Here is a 26,168-nt window from a genome sequence, read left to right on the forward strand (position 1 = left end):
GTGAGTGTATCATTAAGAATTTATTTATTTTAAATCTAGTCATAAGTAGCATGTGTCACTGGTGCAGTGATGTAGTTTGTGTATTTTTTTATTCCAGGGTTTGGTTTTCATTGTGTGGTGTTGGGGAGAACCGCAGCTATTCCTCTGCATTCCACCCAGGCACCGAGTGGAGTGAGGATCAAACCCATTCATTCCATGATGCTGAGCGCTGAACATACAATACCCAATGTTCCTCCGATACCTCTTGTTTTAATTCCTCTCCCTGTTTCTCTGCTTTTTCTCCAAACCCATCGAGTTGTCAGTAGTTGCTATTGCTTCTATTCATTGCTCCCCAACATGCTTTTTGGTGCTGCCAGATAGCGTTCGGTCAGTTTCTCATACTGGATAGTTCAAACAAATGGAAAGGTTTGACTGGTGCCTACAGCTAATTTGGCAAGAGGGCAAGTCAAATGAAAGGAGAGAGATGTGTGGGGATCTTCTATGCTTCCACAGATGCACCAAGAAAGCATTCTTTCAGGTTGTATCACAGCCTGATATGGCTCCTGCTCTGTTCAAGATCGCAAGAAACTACAAAGGGTCGTGAATGAAGCCCAGTCCATCACGCAAACCAGCCTCCCATCCATTGACTCTGTCTCCACTTCCACTGCCTTGGAAAAGCAGCCAGCATAATCAAGAACCCCATGCACCCCGGACATTCTCTCTTCCACCTCCTTCCGTCAGGAAATAGATACAAAAATCTGAGATCATGGACTGACTGAATAAAGAGTAGCTTCTTCCCTGCTGCCATCAGACTTTTGAATGGCCCTAGCTCGCACTAAGTTGATCTTTCTTAAAGTTAAAAGTTCATTTATTAGTCACAAGTAAGGCTTTCATTAATACTGCAATGAAGCTACTGTGAAATTCCCCCTAGTCGCCACACTCCGGAGCCAGTTCGGGTCAATGCACCCTAACCAGCACGTCTTTCAGAATGTGAGAGGAAACCGGAGCACCCGGAGGAAATCCACGCAGACCCGGGGAGGACATGCGAACTCCACACGGACAGTGACCCGAGGCTGGATTTGAACCTAGTTCTCTGGCACTGTGAAGCAGCAGTGCTAACCACTGTGCCACCGTGCCGCCCCAACTACACCCTACACTCTCGCAATGACTGTAACACTACATTCTGCACTCTCTCGTTTCCTTCTCTATGCACGGTATGCTTTGTCTGTATAGCGCGCAAGAAACAATACTTTTCACTGTATACTAATACATGTGACAAATCAAATCAAAGAGCCCTGGATGGACCAATTTGACATTTCTTTTGCACATTTAAGAATCATCCAGAGATAAATAAATCCAATGTTTCTGGATGGTGAATTTTGCTAAGTTTCCATTCCTTAGTTGGTGATTTCATCCACTGACACAGCATCAACTTTCTCACTGATACAGTTCGACATCTCCTCCACCTCTGTAACCAACATTCCTCTTGCCCCTTCAACTGCTTGTCCAAATCATGGTTTCAGTCATCACTTCCTCTAGTCTAGTACAGCGGTTCCCATATTCTACTGGTTGAAGGACTCTTTTTCAAATGGATTAGGAATCGTCAGGAAAAAGATACAAAAGTCTGAGATCATGTACTGACCGAATAAAGAGCAGCTTCTTCCCTGCTGCCATCAGACTTTTGAATGGACCTAGCTCGCACTAAGTTGATCTTAAAGTTAAAAGTTTATTTATTAGTCACAAGTAAGACGTTTCAACACTAAATAATACTCAGAATATCCGGCAAAAGTTGCATTCTGCCATTCTTTCAATTTGGATAGTATTGAAATATTTTAACTATTCCCTCTTTTGAACGAGGCTGAACTCATCTGGTGCCCAGCACGGTGGCACAGTGGTTAGCACTGCTGCCTCACAACGCCAGGGACCTGGGTTCAATTCCCAGCTTGCGTCACTATCTGTGTGGAGTTTGCACGTTCTCCCCATGTCTGCGTGGGTTTCCTCCAGGTGCTCCGGTTTCCTCCCCCAGTCTGAAAGACGTGCTGGTTAGGTGCATTGGCCATGCTAAATTCTCCCTCAGTGTACCCGAACAGGCGCCAGAGTGTGGCGACTAGGGGATTTTCACAGTAACTTCACTGCAGTGCTAATGTAAGCCTAATAAATAAACTTTAAAATTTTGAACCTACCTTGATAATTGGGAGTTTATCTGGTGATATTCCAGCTGCTCCCATGGCTGCTCGGGTACACTCCCTACTGAGGCGAGATAGCCATGGACAAACATGTGCCCATCCTGCATTGTAAACTTGACGGCTGCATTCAGCTTTCAATTCCCACCTCAGACCAAGCCCTACCTCTGGCTGTCACTCATTCACATGCTGCTCAATTATTATGTGGATCCCAGTTTGAGAGCCACCGCTCGTTCAGCAATGGGAAGACTGAAAGCGTAATCTTTAGGACAGATTGCAAACTGCACTCCCTTGCCACTGATTCTACTTCCTGGTCACTGTCCCAGGCTGAACCAGTTGGCAAGCTGTGTAACCTTAAAGCTTCTTTGGACAGCACGGTAGCACAGTGGTTAGTACTGCTGCTTCACAGCGCCAGGGACCTGGGTTCAGTTCCCGGCTTGCGTCACTATCTGTGTGGAGTTTGCACATTCTCCTCATGTCTGCGTGGGTTTCCTCCGGGTGCTCCGGTTTCCTCCCACAGTCCAAAGATGTGCGGGTTAGGTTGATTGGCTATGCTAAAAATTGCCCTTAGTGTCCTGAGATGCGTAGGTTAGAGGGATTAGTGGGTAAAATATGTAGGGATATGGGGGTAGGGCCTGGGTGGGACTGTGGTCAGTGCAGACTCGATGGGCCGAATGGCCTCTTTCTGTACTATGGGGTTTCTATGATTTCTCTGACATCCATTTCCGACAGTGTTTCCCTTGTGCACCCTAACCTCAGAGAGCCTTTGTCCCTGAAATCCTTGCACATGCTTTCAACACCTCAGGGCAACTGTTCCGTTGTCCTCCTTACTGACCTCCCATTCTTTCTCTTTCATAATCTTCCACCTGTCACCACACATCACCTCTATTCTCACTGTCCAGCATTGAGTTTCAACTCCCAATGGCTTAAATTGAAAACCCATGTCCTTATCTTGAAATTCCTCCATAGCTTTGCCCCACACTCTCCCTCCGCAATACTTTGTAGTCCTTTATCCCACCCTGCACCCGAACATTCCACCCCTCGGCACCTCTGCTTTGGCGACAGGTTGCCTAGCTTTACAGCACATTGGTGAGGCCACATCTGGAACTCTGTGTGGATTGTTAGATCCACGGGGTTTGAGTGTGGGAAAGTGCAGGTGGCACAGTGGTTGGCACTGTTGCCTCACAACGCCAGGGACCTGGGTTCAATTCCAGCCTCGGGTAACTGTCTGTGTGGAGTTTTCACATTCTCCCTGGGTTTCCTCCGGGTGCTCCGGTTTCCTCCCACAGTCCAAGGATGTGCGGGTTAGGTTGATTGGCCATGTTAAATTGCCCCTTAGTGTCAGGGGGATTAGGAGGGTAAATATATGGGGTTACGGGGATGGGACCTGGGTGGGATTGTGGTCAGTGCAGGCTTGATGAGCCAAATGGCCTCCTCCTGCATTGTAGAACCTATGATTAGGTGGAAGATGAGCCATGAACTTGTGATATGATGGAACAGGCTTAAGGGGCCAAATGGCCTACTCCAGCTGCTATTTCTTATATTTTTATTTTTATTTCAAGTGCCAGCAACTACTCAGTATAGGAGCAAATAAATTTATATTTTATATTGTTGTGTATGAATGGAATTCTATACTTCATCACAGTAATCTGTTGGGGCACAGAAATTGTACTGCCCCTCTAAAGGGTTAAATTCAAAGACCTTTGGTCCCAACTTCAATACTCTCAAATGTAGTGCTGTGATTTGAAGCATCTGTCTCGGAGACATGTAAAAGCTTTCGAATGTGTTTACAGGCCATTCCTTGGCAGAAAATAATAGCTATTTTCAACCGGGCAGTCTTACAGTACCTTCAGACATCTACAGCGCTGTCCAAGTTGGAGCAATTAAATGGAAAAAAACATTCACTTTCCAAATATTAGTGATGTATTTCAGTCCCGAGAAGTATAAAAGTTACCCCACCCACTCTTCCACGCATGAGTCAATTTATGTCAAGTAAACTTGTTGCGTACGAAATCCAATCCCTATCAGTTCAAGAAGAAAGTAGTCTGTGCTCTCATTTTAGCAGTACAAACTTACTCAGAACTCTTAGTGTGGACCTGACTTACCAGTTGTTGAGAAACATCTGCTGTTGTTCAAACCGAAAATCTCTTTTCTTTTAGTCTTCTCCACATAGCCCTTTTGAATATTAATGTGTTAGACCCCAAGAAGTGCCCTTCATAAGATAGAATCTCCACAAAGGATGGTTCTCTCCAGAGTTACAATCTTTAATTTTACAAAGAGCAGCATCATAGAATACATTTTTGAATTTATGTTTGAAATGTTATAATAAAGGAACAGGTCATTTGGGCAATCCGACTTGTATCAGCCCCCACAAAGTGATCCAGTCTCATCCCACCCTTCCACTTGCCCTCAATACCCTTTAATATTCTCCTTGCTGAAAGCCTCGCATCTATTCTGCTTCGATCTATATTGTGCATTTAACGTCACCAAACTTCCCAAAGCACTTTGCCGAGGATTAAGCAAATTCTGAATGGTGAGAGAAGGATTGGGGGGGGATGAGCGCAGTAATAAATAGACTTGAGCAAGCTGCTAAGTTTTGAATTTCAGGGACAAGTTTTGATCTTTCTCTTCACCCAACCTGTAACTGCAACACTCTGTGTTCTATGTTTATTTATTAGTATCACAAGTAGGCTTACATTGAAGTTACTGTGAAAATCCCCTAGTTGCCACACTCCGGCGCCTGTTCGGGTACACTGAGGGAGAATTTAGCACGGCCAATGTACCTAACCAGCACGGCTTTCAGACTGTGGGAGGAAACCGGAGCACCCGCGGGAAACCCACGCAGACACGGGGAGAACGTGCAGACTCCACACAGACAGTCACCCAAGCCAGGAATCGAATCCACGTCCCTGGCGCTGTGAGGCAGCAGTGCTAACCACTGTGTCACCGTGCCATCCTATCCTTTTCCCCAATGTACTTTATGAACGGTATGCTTTGTCTGTATAGCGCGCAAGAAACAATGCTTTTCACTGTATCCTAATACATGTGACAATAAATCAAACCAAAATTGGAGAGAGAAGCAAAAATGAAAAGACTGATTAGTGACAAGGTAACTAAATGCCATTGCATTGACGGAGTAAGAGAGGGAGGTGGGGGTGGTCAGATAGAGGGTTGAAAGGCATCAGCTGGGGCTCAGGCTGCAGGAGGTTTCAGCGATGGGTCGGGGTGAGGCCCGTTAAGAAGCCATAATCGGATTGGGAGTCAGAAATGACAGAAAAGGCTCGATCAAGAACAAAGATGTTAATACAGAAGGTGAAATGACTTGAAATTCACAAAGGGATGTTGCTGCGTAACAGCATTTGCCTGAAATTCCCCTCTCCAGATTCGTTCATTTATTTTCACATTTAATAACATTTATGCTAGGTTGGCAGAGACAGAAATTTAAGTCAATTAGAGCACCTACTTTATTATCCCCGGTGTAATTTCATCATCATTGTGAGCAGAAAGGGAGACCGCACAGGAAGCAAAGCTGCATCTTATAAAACTGTCTATCCTTAAACTTGCTGTGTGGTGTGTTTCTATTTGGACGTAGGATGTGGGCAGCAACGGCTAGGCCAGTATTTATTGCCCATCCCTAATTACCTTCGAGAGGATAGTGGTGAGCTGCGTTCGTGAACCACTGCAGTCCATGTGGTGTAGGTACACCCACAGTGCTGTTAGGGAGGGAGGGAGTTCCAGGATTTTGACCCAGCTACAGTAAGGAACGGCCAATATATTTCCAAATCTAAATGTCTTGGAGGAGTGTTTGCAGGTGCCTTTGATGTATGTCAGCGGAGCCTGGGACCGGTCAGGGGGGCCTGGGGTCAGTCGGGGGGCCAGGGACTGGTCAGCGGGGCCGGGCATCAGTCAGTAGGATTGGTCCGGGGGTCGGTCAGTGGATTCAAGGTCAGTCTGTGAAGTCAATGCCATCAGGAGTGATGAAAAGCTGACAGAATTTAGAACTTATTTGGGGGCTTAGAAGATGGTTTTAAACCGTTGAAGGTTTGTTCCTGTGCTGTGACATCTTTGCAATGCCTGCTCGCTACACAGTATTCTCTCCATATCAATCTCCCTCGGATAAATCTGCAGTGACCCACAAGGGGTTAATAAAGATGGTTCTAGAGCGATTGAGTAATATGTTGGATGAGACCATGTCTTTTGAGTATTTTTCCCTGCTCTGAAGAGAATGAGATTGATTTCTGTGGCGAGCTAGAGAGAATGTTGGGACGGGGGTGAATAGTTTGATTCTTTAGTCATCTCAGGATCTGAGCTGAGGCCAGTAGCTGGAACACCCAATAGACAGAACAGAGTTACTGATCCAGATCTCAGTGGGTTGTCACTAAGTTGCAGCAGCAGCAGAATATTTACAGCTCTCACTCGCCATTCTCCAGCAGTTAAGCTTGTGGCAGGAGCTGGCATTCTCCCTTAAAGATTCTGTACCAAGTTTGAAAAGTTTCAGGAAATCCAAAGGATCCTGTGGGCACTTTTAAAACATTGTCACGAGGGACTCGATACCCAGCTGCTGTAAACTAAAAGCTATGTGTCGATCTCCTGGTCGAGTGTCACACTGGTCTTTGATACAGTCATGTCAGAAAGCAATCAGACACTCGTATGTTGCCACTTTTCACATCATCGATCACTGACAACCGGTTTGTGTTTATGTGAAAGTGGCAGTTTAAGTTGAGTCCTAATGATTGTTGATTTTTAAAAAATATAAAACTGTCGCTTGAGAGCTGTTTTCAATCTTTACTTTGGCTTTGATGTTATTCAGCTGTCAATTCTGAATCTGAAATCCCACGTTCACAGGTGTTAATGAAAAGGAATTTCATTAAGTTGTCTGAGCGTTATAATTACCCATTTTAGCACCATGCAAGCTATTTCACTTTGCAATGTGGCCTTGACTGCACATACCCTGGATGGTTCACCAATAGGACACAAAATTATTTGTATTCTTATTGTTAATCCAATACGTTAGTTGTGCTTCTCGCCTAAAACAATGGGCTACATGTTATGGAAATTAATATTGTGTTAATGATGCGCTCCATTGTGAAGAGATATGGCATGAGCTGCAGATTCCTAGAAGATGCTGGTCGACTTATGCAGCAATGCTATGGCCTCAACATTTAGCCTCACCGTTATTCATAACAGCTAGCTGTGTTTTTGTACATTAATTACTCATTAAAACTAGCGCAAAGTTAAATCTGCTAATTAACAGCATAAGTACCCTTTTAGCAAGAGATAATTTAACATCATTTATGAATTTCGGGACAATGGTTACAATACCTGGCCTGAATTTCCACTATTTATTTACCCTGAATGAACTGATCACAACCTTCAGCTCCTAGAGCTTAAACTCTGCGAATGGGTGGCACAGTGGTTAGCACTGCTGCCTCACAGCGCCAGGAACCCGGGTTCAATTCCCGCCTTGGGTCACTGTCTGTGTGGAGTTTGCACATTCTCTCCCCGTGTCTGCGTGGGTTTCCTCCGGGTGCTCCGGTTTCCTCCCACAGTCCGGAAGACGTGCAGATTAGGTGGATTGGCCATGCTAAATTGCCCCTAGTGTTGGGGGGGACTAGCTAGGGTGAATGCATGGGTTATGGGAATAGGGCCTGGGTGGGATTGTGGTCAGTGCAGATTCGATGGGTCGAATGGCCTCATTCTGCACTGAACGATTCTCTGATCCACCAGCACCACCTCCGCCCCACCCCAAAACTCTTCATCTCTCAAACACCCCCCCCCCCCCTCCTTTAAGATGCTCCTTAAAACCTATTTCTTTGGCCAAGCCTGCGCTCCTGTCCTAATATGTCCTTGTATGGCTCAGTGTTAAATTTAGTTCAGTATCATTCGTGCCTTGGTACGTTTTATTATGTTGCAGCAGCTGTTTAATGCTAAATGTTAAAGTTCTGGAGGAAAAAAATCAGAACAGTTTATTAGTGTCACAAGTCGGCTTAGTGTCTAAATTTAGAATCTTAACGACAAGAATAGCCATGGGGAGTTAGGGTTCTTTACTTTGGAAGAGTGTGGACTTGGGGAATATGAGTGAGGTGTCCAAAAATTATAATGAGACCGAATCTAGCAGGAACATCAGCACATACAGCAATGGAAAGAGTGCTGTGCTCCATATGGCCGGTTCCATTACCTTAACAAATATCACATTCCATGATATCTGTCAGACTTCTCTATCAGCTTTTTTTTTTCTGGGCATTTATCCAATGGTCTCTTAAATTTGCTGATCAAGTCATACCTGCCTCCCTTGGTAACCCTTTCCATATGCTCAGCACCTTGACTATGAAGTTGTTAAATCTAATCCATCCTTTCACCCTTTCTCTCTTCACTTTGTGCCCTCTTGCTGCTGGTTCGATTGCTGTGCTTTAACATAGAACACAGAAAAAATACAGCACAAACAGGTCCTTCGGCCCACAAGTTGCGCCGGTCATGTCCCTACCTACCTAGGCTTATATATAGGCTTACCTATAACCCTCAATTCTACTAAGTCCCATGTACTCATCCAGGAGTCTCTTAAAAGACCCTATCGAGTTTGCTTCCACCACCACTGACGGCAGCCGATTCCACTCACCCACCACCCTCTGAGTGAAAAACTTCCCGCTAACATCTCCTCTGTACCTACTCCCCAGCACCTTAAACCTGTGTCCTCTCGTAGCAGCCATTTCAGCCCTGGGAAAAAGCTTCCGAGAATCCACCCGATCTATACCTCTCAACATCTTGTACACCTCTATCAGGTCACCTCTCATCCTTCGTCTCTCCAAGGAGAAAAGACCGAGCTCCCTTAACCTATCCTCATAAGGCATGCCAACCAATCCAGGCAACATCCTTGTAAATCTTCTCTGCACCCTTTCAATCATTTCCACATCCCTCCTGTAATGAGGTGACCAGAACTGAGCACAGTACTCCAAGTGGGGTCTGACGAGGGTCTTATAAAGCTGCATCATTATCTCCCGATTCCTAAACTCAATCCCTCATTGATCAAGGCCAGCACACCATACGCCGCCTTAACCACCTCCTCTACCTGCGAGGCCGATTTAAGAGTCCTATGGACCTGGACCCCAAGGTCCTTCTGATCCGCTACACTGCTGAGAGTCTTGCCCTTGATATTATACTCCTTCATCCCATTTGACCTGCCAAAATGGACCACTACGCATTTATCCGGGTTGAAGTCCATCTGCCACTTCTCCGCCCAGTCTTGCATCCTATCTATGTCACGCTGCAGCTTCTGACATCCCTCCAACCTATCCACAACACCACCAACCTTCATGTCGTCGGCAAACTTACCAACCCATCCCTCCACTTCCTCATCCAGGTCATTTATGAAAATGACAAACAGCAAGGGTCCCAGAACAGATCCCTGGGCACTCCACTGGTGACCGACCTCCATTCAGAAAAAGACCCATCTACAACCACTCTCTGCCTTCTGCAGGCAAGCCAGTTCTGAATCCACAAGGCAACAGCCCCTTGGATCCCATGCCCTCTCACTTTCTCGAGAAGTCTTGCATGGGGGACCATATCGAACGCCTTGCTGAAGTCCATGTAAACCACATCTACCGCTTTTCCTTCGTCAATGTGTTTAGTCACATTTTCAAAGAACTCCACCAGGCTCATAAGGCACGATTTGCCTTTGACAAAGCCGTGCTGACTACTTTTGAGCATACTAAACTTCTCTAAATGTTCATAAATCCTGTCCCTCAGGATCTTCTCCATCAACTTACCAACCACTGAGGTTAGACTCACCGGTCGGTAATTTCCTGGGCTATCCCTATTCCCTTTCTTGAATATAGGAACCACATCCGCAATCCTCCGGAACCTCTCCCGTCTCCATCGATAGCACAAAGATCATCGCCAGAGGCTCTGCAATCTCTTCCCTCGCCTCCCACAGTAACCTGGGGTACATCCCATCCGGTACCGGTGACTTATCTATCTTGATGCTATTCAAAATTTCCAACACATCCTCTTTCTTAATGTCCACAACATATTGTCTGTACTTCTTTAGGATCTTGAATATTTCCATATGCTCACTCTTTCTCCCATGTAAATACTCCCATTTTCTGCAGTCCCTCGTAACTCAGGGACTGAATGCCCGTTGTCAATGCCTTTCTTATTATGTGGTGACCAGCTTGGTACATGTACTCTGGCAGAGCTGGAACAGTGATCTGTATTAACTCCGAGTCACTTCCTGAGATTTGTACTCTATTCCCCAGGCTGTACCCAAGATTTGACTTTGTGATTGCCGCGAACACACATTGTGCTCATGTCTGCAGCAGTCTCCTGTAGGATAATACTATTTAGCTGACATTACCACTGTTCCGATCTATTCCGAATTCCATGGTTTTGCACTCATCCACATTTATGGCGCAAACCAACCTCCCATCCATTGACGCTGTCTACACTTCCCACTGACTCGGAAAAGCAGCCAGCATAATTAAGGACCCCATGCACCACGGACATTCTCTCTTCTGCCTTCTTTGGGGCGGCACGGTAGCACAGTGGTTAGCACTGCTGCTTCACAGCTCCAGGGTCCCGGGTTCGATTCCCGGCTCGGGTCACTGTCTGTGTGGAGTTTGCACATTCTCCTCGTGTCTGCGTGGGTTTCCTCCGGGTGCTCCGGTTTCCTCCCACAGTCCAAAGATGTGCGGGTTAGGTTGATTGGCCAGGTTTTTAAAAATTGCCCCTTAGAGTCCTGGGATGTGTAGGTTAGAGGGATTAGCGGGTAAATATGTGGGGGTAGGGCTTGGGTGGGATTGTGGTCGGTGCAGACTCGATGGGCCGAATGGCCTCCTTCTGCACTGTAGGGTTTCTATGATTTCTATTTCTATGATTTCTATTCTTCCGTCAGAAAAAAGATACAAAAGTCTGAGGACATATACCAACCGACTCAAGAACAGCTTCTTTCCTGCTGTCATCAGACTTTTGAATGGACCTACCTCACATTAAGTTGATCTTTCTCTTTGCCCTAGCTATGACTGCAACACTATATTCTGCACTCTCTCCTTTCCTTCTCTATGAACGGTATGCTTTGTCTGTATAGCGCGCAAGAAACAATACTTTTCACTATGCTAATACATGTGACAATAATAAATCAAATCAAATCAAAATCAAATATCAGCCCACATCTTGGATCTATCCAGTTACTTTATATCTGATCTAGTTCCTGTTGTTTCTGTTCCCTCCAGATTGGTATCACCTGCTGTGTGAGTGAGGGCTGTGTTTCCCTTCTGACTTTCAAGTCATTGGCTGGAATTCTCTGACCTTGCCCGTGGCTGGGATTCTCCGGACCCGCTTCAGTGAATAGAGATTTGGCTGAGCGCCAAATTCTCTGTTCTCGCTGGCAGCGATGGCTGGGCGTGAGCGGCTGGAGAATTCTGGCCCTTGCGTTCACTGTAGAGAATAGTAGTTCCAGCAATACTCCCCGAGGCGCCCTAATAATTATCTCAGAGTGCAGGTCCAGTTTTACATTCACAATTCATTATTTCAGCTCATTCTCAACCTGTTTCAGATGCAATCCACCTGTGCACGTCTTGCCAATATGTAGACAGATTTCCTACTCCACATTTCATCAGAAGCTTAGCAGAAGTCTAAGTAAATATCATCTGCTGAGCTTCACCTGTCCACATGATTAGTTAAATCACCAAAGAACTCCAAAGAGATTTTGCAAGCATGATCTCCATGTGGGCTGTCTCTTACAATTCTGTATTTCTCCAGTTGATTCGTCACTTATTCCTTCAGGAATCCCCTTGCAGTGTTTTTCCTGTAATAATGTCAGGCTTGGGTGCTGCAAAGTTCCCTGGGTTATTTCTTTGATAGGTTGGTCTCATGTTTTCCTTGCTGCGAATTCTCGGGCACACCTCCCATTCAGATAGATGCCTGCCGCAGCCTATCTTATTTCATCAGGTCCCTCGGGTGTAATCCCTCAGTGATTTGTCCTCCTTTAGTACCTACACCTGCCCAACATCTCCGTTCAGGAGGCCTCTGACAGCGTGGTGCTAATGGCTTCAGTGCTCCTTGGAAAAAGAGGGGGGAAAGCAGGCCAGGTTCACTGAAGGCTGACCGTGTAAGTGATTCATTTTTACATGAAGTCATGTAAGTCATTGAAGGTGGCTGGGCAGGTTAAGAGAGCAGTTAATAAAGCATCCAGTATCCTGGGCTTTATTGATAGGGGCATAGGAGTTAAAGTTTTAAAGTTTATTTATTAATGTCACAGGTAGGCTTACATTAACACTGCAATGAAGTTATTGTGAAAATCCCCTAGTCACCACACTCCAGCGCCTGTTTGGGTACACTGAGGGAGAATTTAGCACGGCCAATGCACCTAACCAACATATCTTTCGGACTGTGGGAGGAAACTGGAGCACCCGGAGGAAACCCACACAGACACGGGGAGAACGTACAGACTCCGCACAGACATTGACCCAAGCCAGGAATCGAACCTGGGTCCCTGAAGCTGTGAGGCAGCAGTGCTAAACGCTGTGCCACTGTGTTGCCCCATTGCCACCATGCTGCCCCAGAGCAAGAGCAAGGGGGTTATACTGAGCTTGTACAAGACACTCGTTAGACCTCAGCTGGGGTGTTGTTCCGGACAGTTCCGGACACCGACTTTAGGAAGGATGTGAAGGCAGGCGTGCAGAAAACATTTTGCAAGAAGGTTCCGGGACTGAGGAACATATGAAGATAGATTGGAGGAGTTGGGATTGTTTTCCTTGAAAAAGAGGAAACTCAGAGGAGTTTTAATAAAGATCTTCAAAATTATGAGGGATCAGCAAAGAGTAGATAAGATGGGGAGAAACTGTTCCCACTTGTGAGAGGATCCAAAACGGGAGGGCACAGACTTAAATACTTGGCAAAATAAGTAAAAGCATCTTGAGGGAAGTCTTATGACTTCATTCTTTTAGTAAATTCCTGGGGTTTCAGATTCGAAGAATAAAACTGAAAAAGTTATTGGTTTCTACTGAGATCATCATCAGCTATAATAACCAAAGCTTCCAGCAACATTGTTTGAAACTAACAGAACAGAATGGTGTCCTATTTCCATTTCAAAGTACAGTGTCTGTCATCAAATGGAAATGAGCAGCTCTGGAGACCTTTTGCTAATCTTTCAAAGGCAGTTGTTTTTTTAACACCAAAAGCTGTTCGTTAATTTTAATCATAGTGCAAAACATGACAGCAGAGGCTGGGTGGACTGTTTTTTAATGCATTATGGCACTTTCTTCAATGGAAAAAGTACTAAGGGTGTGAAGGAATTAAAGACAGTGCAGAAAGAATGGTTTCGGGATGAGGAACTAGAGTTTTGTAAACCGATTGGAGAAGTTGAAACTGTTCACTTTGGAGAAGAGAAGTTTGAGAGGCAGGTATTCAAAGTCATGAGGTATCTGGACAGAGTAGATAGGGGGAGACTGTTCCCATTGGTGGACGGATTGAGAACCAGAGAACACAGATTTAGTTAATTAGCTAAAGAAGCAACAGTGACGTGAGGAAAATGTTTTCACTCAGTGAGTGGTTAAGATCTGAAATGTGTGGTAGGGGCAGAGTCAGTTAAGGCTTTCACAAGTGAATGATGTCATTAACTGAAAGAGAAAAACTTTGCAGGACCACATAGAAAAAGTAGGGGAGTGGAATGATCTGAATTGATCCTTCAGAGGGCCAGCACAGACACAATGGGCCAAAAGGCCTCTTTCTGTGCATTGATTCTAAGTGCATACGTGCAGATGTCTTCAGGTTTATGAAGGATAGAATATGGGTCGGCCAGAGTGCCCTGGAATAGTTGAGACTAAAGCTGAGCAAAGGCTCAGACAAGATTTCAGTAGCTGATCAGTGAGCTGAGGCTGGGATGGAGTCAGTGTTATAGAGCTTTAATTTAAACACCTTCCAAGCATTCCAGTTTCATGAGACAAACAAGGACAGCAATTCAATTATTTCTTTATTTAACACTTCTAGTACCAACTCAAACATAAACAGTTGCAGCTCATTAACTCTTTACTGAACTTTAACTCGAACTGAACATCAACTTTTAACTGAACTTTAACTCTTAAACTGCACTTTAACTTGAACTAATCATCAACTTTAACTATTGAACTGAAAATAGATACTACTGAGTTTAGGAAAACCTTGGCCAAGAAATATCCTCTATGTAGAATCTATCTTCTCCGTCTCTGAAGCATCTTTCAGGGCACAGGTCTTCTTGCAATAGTTGGTCTCTTTGAGTTGTCACTGCCAAATAATGGCTCACATGTCTCTTTATCCACAATTCTCCACTTGCTTCTGGAAGATTCTCTGTCATCCAGCCAGTGAATTGATCAGAAACCTCCCCAGTTGCATCATTTGATGAGGCCAATCAAATGCAGGCAGAACAGTGGCAGTGGTCACCTCGGACCTCATCTCTAGGCCATAAGTGCATATTATTTACATTCCAATGCCTAGATAAAGAACACTGACTCCCAAAAGTCTGACAAGAACTCATCCCTACCAAGGACAAGCTGTTAACTCTGTCCTTCTGTCCTTTGACAAATTCCAGGCCACTGGCCACAAGAAATCCCAGCAAAGTGAAAAAACAACTTTAACCAAAAAGATCCGGTTTGCTTGATTGAAGATCTTTCAGCATATTAAAAGTTAAATCTCCATTCAGCCACAGTCAGGCAATATTAAAGAGGTGAAAAGCAGGCAGTCTTTGCAATGCCTCATATGTGGTTGAAAGCTCATCTCGGGATCAAATACAAAACCACGGTTGCAAGCAGTTTGTTTCAGCATCGGGCAGTTGTCGAGAAGGGGGCTGAGTCAGTGGCCAGGGGTCTGAAGGCAATGACTTGGATGTTCCTAATATTTAAATCACTGCCCCTCAGTATATTGGACAGTTTTACTGTGTCTTCGGTGGTCTCCTTGGTTAAATCATGGCTCCTCTGCTTATGTTATCCAACTGATTACATCACACAGTTGAACAGTTCAAGTGAAGGCTGGCCACTGTCACTCAGAGGAAATTTAAGATGCAGATTTGAGTTTCACTTTTTTTAAGTGCTGGCTTTTAACACGGGCCAAGTTCAGAATCTTCAGAATGATGTAAGTCATTTTGCGGAGATATTGTTGATGGGATTACCTCAGGGTCTAAGAATGTGAAGTGGCTTCTACTAATTTCTTTGAGAAGAGCAAAAGTTAAAAGATATTTGAAATGATGGTGAGTTGCTCCAGACGATATGCTAATTCATATCTATTCGAGGTGAATTAAGGACTACAGTCAGCCGCTGTTGGTTACTATGCAGTGTTTTATCAAAATGAGGTGTCCAGCAAATCCAAGGCAACCTCACATCCAAGGCACTTTGTTATTCTTTAAAAGGTTGGGAACGTGGCTGGCTAGGACAGCATTTATTGCCCATCCCTAATTACCCTTGAGAAGGTGGTGGTGAGCTGCCGCCTTGAACCGCTGCACTCCATTCGGTGTAGGTACACCCACAGTGCTGTCAGCGAGGGAGTTCCAATATTTTGACCCAGCGGCAGTGAAGAAACAGCTGATGTGTTTCCAAGTCAGGATGGTGAGTGACTTGGAGGGGAACTTGCAGGTGATGGCGTTGTTCCCATGCAGCTGTTGTCCTTGTCAGCGATAGTGATTGTGGGTTTAGAAGGTGCTGTTGGAAGGAGCCTTGGTGAGTTGTTGCAGTGCATCTTGTAGATGATGCACAGTGCTGCCACTGTACGTCGATGGTGGATGGAGTGTCAATCAAATGGGCTGCTTTGTCCTGGAAGGTGTCATGTTTCTTGAGTGGTGTTGGAGCTACACTCACCCAGGAAAGTGGACTATTTAATTGGATGATTCTTGCTGCACAAAGCCTGCAGTTGTGCTGAGACAGAATTGACATTGGTTGGAGCAGGTCATTCTGATTTCAATTGGATCCGGATCACCTTGGATTATTTTCAATTCTTTGTGATATGCTCAATAATTAATGTGGGAAATATATGGCTAAGAAATAGGTCAGTAATGTTGTAAAAAGAAGGAAGCGCACAATGCGTACAGCTTAGAGAGAAGCTCGGGTGAGATTTTAATTGAAATATATAAATTAATAACCGATCTGTTTAAATCGGACATCTTAAAGAGCCATTTTTCAAAAGGCAGGTGAGTGTCCGGAATGAGTTAACAGTAAAGATTAGAACCCAGTGTATTCAAAATGAAGCTGGATGCTATGCAACAATAGTCAAAGAGGTCCAACCATTGTGGTCTGTTTAAAATGAATCACTTTTTTCACACTGAGTAAACACTGAGATTACAACACACGGCATAGTTCTTGAACAGGCCAGTTACGCCGCACAAGCAGTGACCACTTTGGCTTAACGTGAATGGGGATCATTTCTGGTCTGAACTATATTTTGATAATTGGCATTGGGGCATGTCCAACACAGAGATGCAATTACAGTCAGTGCAAATCCAAGCTTAAAACAAAATCAAAGCACTGTGGATACTGCAAGCATGAAGCATGGGGTGACATGGTGGCACAGTGGTTAGCACTGCTGCCTCTCAGGGACCCGGGTTTGATTCCTGGCTTGGGTCACTATCTGTGTGGAGTTTGCATGTTCTCCGTAGGTTTCCTCCAGGTGCTCCGGTTTCCTCCCACAGTCTGAAAGTGCTGGTTAGGTGCATTGGTCGAGCTAAATTCTCCCTCAGTGTACCCGAACAGACGCTGGTGTGTGGCGACTGGGGAATTTTCACAGTAACTTCATTGCAGTGTTAATGTAAGCCTACGTGTGACACTAATAAATAAACTTAAAAAAACAGAAAATGCCAGAAGTGTTCAGCTGGTCAGACTGCCTGCGTGGAGAGAGAATGTTTTATTATTATTCCTAAGAAACTCATCTCCAAACTCTGTGATCTGGGGCTCAGATCCTCCCTCTGTAACTGGATCCTAGACTTCCTAGGGGGGTCGTGTCTCACGAACTTGAGTTTTTCGAGGAAGTGACGAAGATGATTGATGAGGATAGGGCAGTAGATGTTGTCTACATGGACTTCAGTAAGGCCTTTGACAAGGTCCCTCATGGCAGACTGGTGCAGAAGGTGAAGTCGCATGGGGTCAGAGGTGAGCTAGCAAGGTGGATACAAAACTGGCTCGGTCAAATATGGTATTTGCTACCAAATAAACCTGTTGGACTTTAACCTGGTGTTGTGAGACTTCTTACCTCGGTCAAAGAAGACAGAGGGTAGCAGTGGAAGGGTGTGTTTCTGAATGGAGGGCTGTGACAAGTGGTGTTCCTCAGGGATCAGTGCTGGAACCTTTGCTGTTTGTAATATATATAAATGATTTGGTGGAAAATGTAACTGGATTGATTAGTAAGTTTGCGGACAACACAAAGGTTGGTGGATTTGCAGAAAGCGATGAGGACCATCAGAGGATACAGCAGGATATAGATCAGTTGGAGACTTGGGCGGAGAGATGGCAGATGGAGTTTAATCCAGACAAATGTGAGGTAATTCATTTTGGAAGGTCTAATACAGATAGGAAATATACAGTAAATGGCAGAACCCTTAAGAGTATTGATAGGCAAAGGGATCTGGGTGTACAGGTACACAGGTCATTGAAAGTGGCAATGCAGGTGGAGAAAGTAGTCAAGAAGGCATACGGCATGCTTGCCTTCGTCGGCCAGGGTATTGAGTTTAAAAATTGGCAAGTCACGCTGCAGCTTTATAGAACCTTAGTTAGGCCGCACTTAGAATATAGTGTTCAATTCTGGTTGCCACAGTACCAGAAGGATGTGGAGGCTTTGGAGAGGGTACAGGAAAGATTTACCAGGATGTTGCCTGTTTTGGAGGGCATTAGCTATGAGGAGAGGTTGGAGAAACTTGGTTTGTTCTCACTGGAATGACGGAGGTTGAGGGGAGACCTGATAGAAGTCTACAAGATTATGAGAGGCGTGGATAGTCAGAAGCTTTTTCCCAGGGTGGAAGAGTCAATTACTAGGGGCCATAGGTTTAAGGTGCGAGGAGCAAGGTTTAAAGGAGATGTACGAGGCAGATTTTTTACACAGAGTAGTGGGTGCCTGGAACACGTTGCCGGGGGAGGTAGTGGAAGCGGATACGGTGGTGACTTTTAAGGGGTGGCTTGACAAGTACATGAATAGGATGGGAATAGAGGGATATGGTCCCCAGAAGGGTAGAGGGTTTTAGTTAAGTCGGGCAGCATGGCCGGTGCAGGCTTGGAGGGCCGAAGGGCCTGTTCCTGTGCTGTAATTTTCTTTGTTCTTTGTTCCTAACCCACAGACCCGCAATGAGTAAGGATAGGTAACAACGCCTCCTCCACGATCATCCTCAATACAGCTGCCCCACAAGGCTGTGTCCCTTTCTATACTCCTTATACACCTATGACTGTGTGGCCAAATTCCCCTCCAACTCGATTTTCAAGTTTGCTGATGACACCACTAGTGGGTCAGATCTCAAACAATGACTAGACAGAGTGCAGGAAAAAGATAGAGAATCTGGTGAACTGGTGCGGCAACAATTATCTCTCCCTCAATCTCAGCAAAACGAAGGAGATAGTCATCGACTTCAGGAAGCGTAGTGGAGAACATGCCCCTGTCTACATCAATGGGGACAAAGTAGAAATGGTCGAGAACTTCAAGTTTCTAGGTGTCCAGATCAACAACAACCTGTCCTGGTCCCCCCATGCCGACACTATAGTTAAGAAAGCCCATCAATGCCTCTACTTTCTCAGAAGACAAAGGAAATTTGGCATGTCAGCTACGACTCTCACCAAAGTTTACAAATGCACCTGAGAAAGCATTCTTTCTGGATGTATCACAGCTTGGTATGGCTCCAGCTCTGCCCCAGACCGCAAGAAACTACAAAGAGACATGAACGAAGCCCAGTCCATCACTCAAACCAGCCTCCCATCACTCATCCACATTTATGGTGCAAACCAGCCTCCCATCCATTGACTCTGTCTACGCTTCCCACAGCCTTGGCAAAGCAGCCAGCATAATCAAGGACCTCACGCACCATGGACATTCTCTCTTCCATCTTCTTCAGTCAGGGAAAAGATACAAAAGTCTGAGGCCACGTACCAACTGACTCATGAACAGCTTCTTCCCTGCTGCTGTCAGACTTTTGAATGGACTTACCTTGCATTAAGTTGATCTTTCTCTACACCCTATCTATGACTGTAACACTACATTCTCTTCTTTCCTTCTCTATGAACAGTATGCTTTGTAAAGTGCGCAAGAAACAATACTTTTCACTGTATACTAATACATGTGACAAATCAAATCAAAGCTTTTCATCTTGCACTCGTCAGGACAAATGCAAGAATGCCAAATGTCAAAAGATCGCAGCAATTTATACTGCAGGAGAAAAGGGTGCTGATTGGTTGGCAAAGTCAACTCTCATTAACCAAGGTGTTGCCATGGAGAAAGCAATGGAGAACTAAAGGCTCCTCAAGCTCTTGAATAATTCAAAGATGGCTCAAGGCTTGAACATATTCCTTTTGTTTGCTGAGAACGGCTCCTTGTGGAATGAATGTATGTCACTTCTACCAAGTGTAAATGAGCAAGTGCTACAAACTCAACACATTGTGTTAAATTGTTAGTGTAGCTATTAGCGCACTCAGGATTGTTCAGCTGCTGCTGCCCAATTGTGGAATCACAATCTCGTATGGACGTTTTTCTTTTGGGCTGTACAAGCACGGGCCGGTTGAATGTGGTCTGTACCCTGCCTATTATGAGCAACCAAAGGAACATGCTGTTTGCTTCAATCGGCCAATCGCTGGGACTATAAACCTACGTCCCTGGCATCACATCATTATTGAAATTCATACACGACATTGCTCAATTATATGGTGGGCAGAATGTGTTAGCCATTTGCACACGCTTTTCCCACATTGACAAGGTCATACAAAGGTCTTTACTGTGTATAGATTGTACTTCTTGTCAAAAGAATCATAGTCCATCATTGACCAGGTAAATGTTGGACCTGTTGCTGTGGAGTGTGCAGCCAGGTTGCTGTAAACTAGAAATCATGTGTGCATGGACACTCCGTTACTGATTGTTTATTGTGCAGCGGGCTACATGCTGCCACTTTATATGTATAAACCATTAGCTCAATATCACATTTTATCTCTTCGATGACACAATATGAAGAGATCATTAATTTTACTGCATCTGTAATAAAAGAAAGGGACATCCCTTTGCATTAATCTGCTATTCACTGTTTAGACAATGCATTCCAAGCAAATGACAAAGTTCGATCTCAGTAATCACTGATGTACGGTCATTATATACCAGTGACCAGGTCAAAGGTCATGGCATTTCAGCCTCCGGAATGAGGCGAGCATTTTGTTGTTTGTTCACCGAGGTTGAATATCGGTCACTTGACGCCTTTCGTTCAAAACCAACGCCTACTAAAAGATGCATGACACCTTCGGAATTCAGCCGATGAACAGAAGTCAACTCCTCGGGGACGTGACCGGGACCTGGGGATTACTAGTCCAGTATCATAGTCACCGGACTGATGGCTGTGGAGATCCCCAATGGGAGGAGTTCCTGTCCCCCTTGATTCTGGCCTTGTATGGTACAGATTCAATCCCTAACTCATCCAAGAGGGGCATCCACTGTAAATGCTGGGAATGACCTGGTGTTGCCTGAATCACAATGAGATTATGTCTGGAAAATTGTAAGCTGAGCATATTTAAAATGGTTATTTGCATTTTATTTCGGTGGCACAGTGGTTAGCACTGCTTCCTCAATGCCAGGGACCCAGGTTCAGTTCCAGCCTTAGGTGACTGTCTGTGCGGAATCTGCACGTTCTCCCCGTGTCTGCCTGGTTTTTCTCTGGGTGCTCCAGTTTCCATCCACACTCTAAAGATGTGCAGGTTATGTGGATTGGCCATGCTAAATTGCCCTTTAGTGTTCCAAGATTGTGTAGGTTAGGTGGATTAGCCATGGTAAATTGCCTCTTAGTGTTCCAAGATGAGTAGGTTGGGTGGATTAGTGGGGTAAATACATGGGGTTATGGGGATAGGACCTGGGTGAGATGCTCTGTCAGAGTCAGTGCAGACTTGATGGGCCAAATGGCCTCCTCCTGCAATGTAGAGATTCAATCTCCAAAATTAAAGTTTGGACCAAAGTCCTAAATATAATAAGCAATGTGGATGAAGCTGCCTGTGTACTGATTTGACCTGGTACTAAAAACTGTCTGGGACTCTTTACTGAGTTTTAGCTTTGTAAAGTGCAATGGTTTCCATTCACAGAGGGAACTGAGCGTGACCTCGAACCAAGATAACTAAGGGTGTCAGAGCACTTAAAAATGAGTGTGTGCAAGATCAAGATATGCAGTTTAAATTTTACATAAATAAACAGAACCGAATATTCTGGATATTATGCTGTAATTAGTGTCACATTGAATTGTTTGAAAAGCGTTTAATGTCATGACTGCATTAATGTGAAGCAGATGGCCTTTTGCTTTAGGATAAAGTTCCATGTTCTGATTGTGTACTTTTTTGCTTTTTTTTCCAGACCTGATGACTACAGAATGAAGTGAATCCATTCGCAAACCAGGACAAAAGAGAACCCGGAGTTATTTATTTTTCACTGCAGATTTGTAAAATTAAAAGCTGCTTCATTCATTCCTTAGCCCAAACTCTGATGTTAATCTTGATTTTCCTGCAAGCACTCAACAAATACCCGTTTCAAGACTGCAGTCAGCAGACTTTAGCTGGGGGGAGGAGTCAAGGGACAGAGAAGAAAAGCATGTAAATGGGATTCTGAAACAAGACAGGTTGATGGTAAACTCTGATTTCTGAAACCATAAACAGTACGTAGAGTTTTATTTTATTCGTGCTTTGGGATGTGGGCATCTCTGACAAGGTCAGCATTTGTTGCCCATCCTTCATTGCCCTAATAACTGCCTTCTGAAATAGTCTAGCAAGCCCTGAGAGCCAGCCACCTTGCTGTGAGTCTGGCATCGTATGTAGGCCAGACCGGGTCAGGAGGGCAGATTTCCTTCTCTGAAGAACATCGTGGACAGGATTATCTGACCTCGCTCATCCCAAAACCGCAAAATCCCGCCTGAGGTCAACGGACCTTTTTCATGATCCACCCCTTGCCTGCTCCGGTTCCTGCACTAAAACAGGCCATTCAGCCCAACTGCTCTTTGCTGATGTTTATGCTCCGTGCAAGCCATCTCCCAACCCCCCCACCCCCACCCTCACGACACCCTAACAGTATCTCTTTCTATTCCGTTCATCCTCATATGTGCACCTAACTTCCCCGTAATTATGCTGTTTATTTCGATTAGTCCATGTGATTGTGAGTTCTACATGTGCACCACTTTCTGGGTAAAGAAAAGTCTCCTGAATTCCCTGTTGGATTTATTGGTGACAATCTTCTATTTTGTGGAGATAAAAAGGGGAGAACGCTCTGTACTGAGCTCTGATCTGATTTAAAGTTGTTCCATGTTCCTGAAAGGTAAACTCCTTTTCCAAAAACTCCTAACTTTCAACAAATGCATTTATCTCCCTTGTTGCGCCACTGCAGACATCATTGCGCAACACTCGGCCAATTTGCCAATTGGTTTTGGATTTTGTGTTTGGGCCTTTGCCCAGCTGTGTACTGTGACCGCACAAATACCTGTCTAATAGGATCAACCTTTCCAGCTAATGGAGAGAAAACAACATCAATCACACTCATCTGGGCTGCATCTGACCCACTCTCAAAGACAAGGCAATAGCATGCTCACCCATTGAGCTATCAATCCTCAGTTATACATCACTTCACACATTGTAACTGAACGCAGTTCAGCTTTTGAAAAATGAAACATTCGAACCCGATAAAAGCCAAATTCTGCGATTGCTGGAAATCCAAAATAAAAGCAGAAAATGCTGGATAACCTCAGCGGGATCTGGCAGCATCAGTGATCGCTTGAAGATGGAAGCGTGTGAAGAAGCTGTGCTGTCACGTGGGCAGGCAAATCCGAGACTTCCAAACGATTCCTACAATCCCGCTTTAGCAATTGGTGATTAATTCTGCGGTTGAATTTCTGCATGCCAGCCTCAGGGAAGCAGACAATTGCTGTCTGGGAGAGACGCACGGAGCGAGAAGCAGTGTAAAATTTCACCAGTGGTATGCAGTTTAAATCTTGGAGTCCTGCAAAAATGTTGAGGTTTGCAGTGGCGGCAGTTGCTGGCATCAGCATTGAGGTTTAGCCTAACCAATACTGTGGCATCGCCTCGCAGGGAGGACTGGAATCACAACTCTGATAAATTCTGGCACGAGTCAGGCACTCTCATTCAGACTGCAAGCAGCTGCGACCAAAGATAATAGATGAGAATACTGTGTAATCTGACAACCATGCCTGTCGTTTTGCTTCAGTTGGCAGGCTCAGCCTGTCTCCAGCAGTGATGGTGAAAATCACAGCTGTGCTTTCCTGAGGCGAAGGGCTCTTAATTCATTATAAATTCTTCAGTGTGTCTTTTCGTTGTGGCTAGCACTCCAGTGGCAGGGGAGGAAGTGGAATTGTCGCTGGACTAGCAATCCAGGGTAATGCTCTAGGGGGCTTGGGTTCGAATCCCACCACGGCAGATGTCGAAATTTGAATTCAGTGAAAAGCTGGAATTAAAAGCCTACTGATGACCATGAAACCACTGTCGATTGTCGGAAAAATCCATCTGGTTCATTAATGTCCTTTGGGGAAGGAAATCTGCCGTCCTTACCTGGCCTGGCCTACCTGTGACTCCAGAGCCACAGCCATGTAGTTGACTCTTAAATGCCATGAGGATTGGACAAAAAATGCTGGCCCAGCCAATGAGGCCCACTGAGCTAATTTTTTAAAAAGATGCAGAAGGCTGTCATTCTATGTCCCACTCCCGCAGCATAACCACAATAATTTAGACTGGTGTTTCCAGTGCTGTACTGAAGGAGTGCAGCATTGTTAGAGGTGCCATTTTTAGCATGTGACATTAAACCAAGGCCTCGGTCTTTTCCCCCCTTTGGTCAACAAATCTCAGGGAACTATTTTGAAGAGGAGCAGGGGAGTTTTCGTGGGTGCCCTGGCTAATAGTGATCTCTCAAATGCCATCACTGAATTACCCCGTCAGTCATTAACTCATTGCTGTTGGTGGGAGCTTGCTGTGCACAAATAGGCTGCCACATTTACTAAATTATAATGGTGACTACACTTCAGAAGGTAGTTCATTGGCTGTAAATGTCCTGAGGTTGTGTGGAAAGTGTTTGTTGTGGGGCGGCAGGGTGGCACAGTGGTTAGCACTGCTGCCTCACAGGGACTCGAGGTTCAATTCCGACCTCGGGTCACACTGTCTGTGTGGAGTTTGCACATTCTCCCCGTGTCTGCGTGGGTTTCCTCCCACACTCCGAATATGTGCGGGTTAGATGGATTGACCGTGCTAAATTGGCTCTTGCACCAGAATTCTACCAACCCGCCCGCCACGGGAATCGGAGCAGGCGAGGGGCGGACAATGGGAAGGTCCGTTGACCTTGGATGGGATATTCCGGCCTCGGGTCGAGCAAGGCCATTAAATCCCACCTTCGTGTCCTAGGATGTATAGGTTAGGGGAATTTGCAGGGTAAATATATATGTAGGGATTACAGGATTAGGGCCTGGGTAAGATGCTCTGTCGGAGAGTCGGTGCAGACTCGATGGACTGAATGGCCTCCCTCTGCACTGTTGGGATTCTATAATTCTTTAACAACCAACTTCAGCAATAGTTTAGATGTGACTGCCAAGCTAAATGGCAATAGTAGAGAGTTAAGTTGTATAAAATTATCCCGTAGAGCAGTGAGTAAAAGAAATGAGTATCTAACATCTGTTTTAAATCATTTATGTTTTTTAAAAACCATAAACATAAAGGACAGAATTTTCTGAGTTCACAATAGTACGCAATTTTCCAACAATTCAGAAAATTTGCAATGTTAGCAGCTGCAAAGACAATGGCCCATTATTTTGCTGTATTTAGATGCAGGGCATCTAATACTGTCTGTCATTAGTTAGACTACTGTTCCAGATTCAAGTGACTGAAAGTATGAGCTGATAACATCACAGTGCAAGAAACCAGGCAACAAGGGCCTGAGTTAACAACTTGTGTACCTCCTTAACCAATTACATTGAAGAATTGTGAAATTAACAGCACCAGACTGAAGTGTAAAACTAGAGTGGGAAAATTCAGTGTCCAGTGAGGTACAAGAAAACAAATAGGGAAAGAAAGATTGGATCGAGAGAGAACGCAAAAAAGAGAGACAAAGGAAATGATTTTTTTATTTATTTACATGTGAAACAAATCTCCAGCAATAATTAAAACCTGAAGGAATGAAATTCAGTGGATAGTTTTCAGTGCCACAGAGGTTGACTGTAGTTCACACATCATTAAAAGGGTGCTGAAACTGAAATGGACAAGACTTTACTTGCTGTTGTGAGTTTAGGCCATATCTATTATGCAATTTCATGCCATTTAATGCATGACAATTATGAGGCAGACAGTGAGATGCATTTTTCGTGAGGCTATCGACAGAGTGAAACAACGGGGACAGCAATATTTAGATGTTTCAGTTTCCCCACAAACCTGCCCCTCCCCTGAAGATGCATTTATGCATAAATAGCTGAACTCCATTCGCCTCACTGCTCTAATGAAACTGAACTGAAAATAAATAAACTGACCATATTTCATTTACAACACTCCATTATGGGAAAATGAAAGAAAGAATAAACACTTGCATTTATACAGCGCCTTTCACAATCAGTTGTTGCCTCGAAGTGTTTTATAGCAGCGAAGTACTTTTGAAGTGTGGTCACTGTTGTAATTTAGGAAACGCAGCAGCCAATGTGCACACAGCAAGATCCCACAAACAGCAATGTGGTATTCACCACAAATTGTTTTTTCTGATCGAGTTCAGATTGATTTGATGAATGGAATGCCGTTATTCCATAAAATGCTTTTACATTTTGAGTTTGATAGCTCCAGTTCAGAGTTGACTGGCCAATTGAAA

At 44.7% G+C, this 26,168-nt stretch overlaps 1 protein-coding gene across 1 annotated transcript in view; it reads left to right on the forward strand.

Moving 5' to 3' along the window:
• The window catches only part of mrpl13 (mitochondrial ribosomal protein L13), a 100,702-nt gene extending 78,906 nt beyond the window's left edge, over positions 1-21,796 (forward strand). The window contains exon 7 of the mRNA XM_078216889.1: positions 21,687-21,796. Within this exon, the coding sequence (XP_078073015.1) occupies positions 21,687-21,711 (25 nt within the window). The 3' untranslated portion in view covers positions 21,712-21,796. The remainder of the gene's footprint in view (positions 1-21,686) is intronic.
• Positions 21,797-26,168: the final 4,372 nt, after the last annotated feature.

The sequence above is a fragment of the Mustelus asterias genome, chromosome 7 (genome assembly GCF_964213995.1).
Source record: "Mustelus asterias chromosome 7, sMusAst1.hap1.1, whole genome shotgun sequence".
Taxonomy (NCBI): Eukaryota; Metazoa; Chordata; class Chondrichthyes; order Carcharhiniformes; family Triakidae; genus Mustelus; species Mustelus asterias.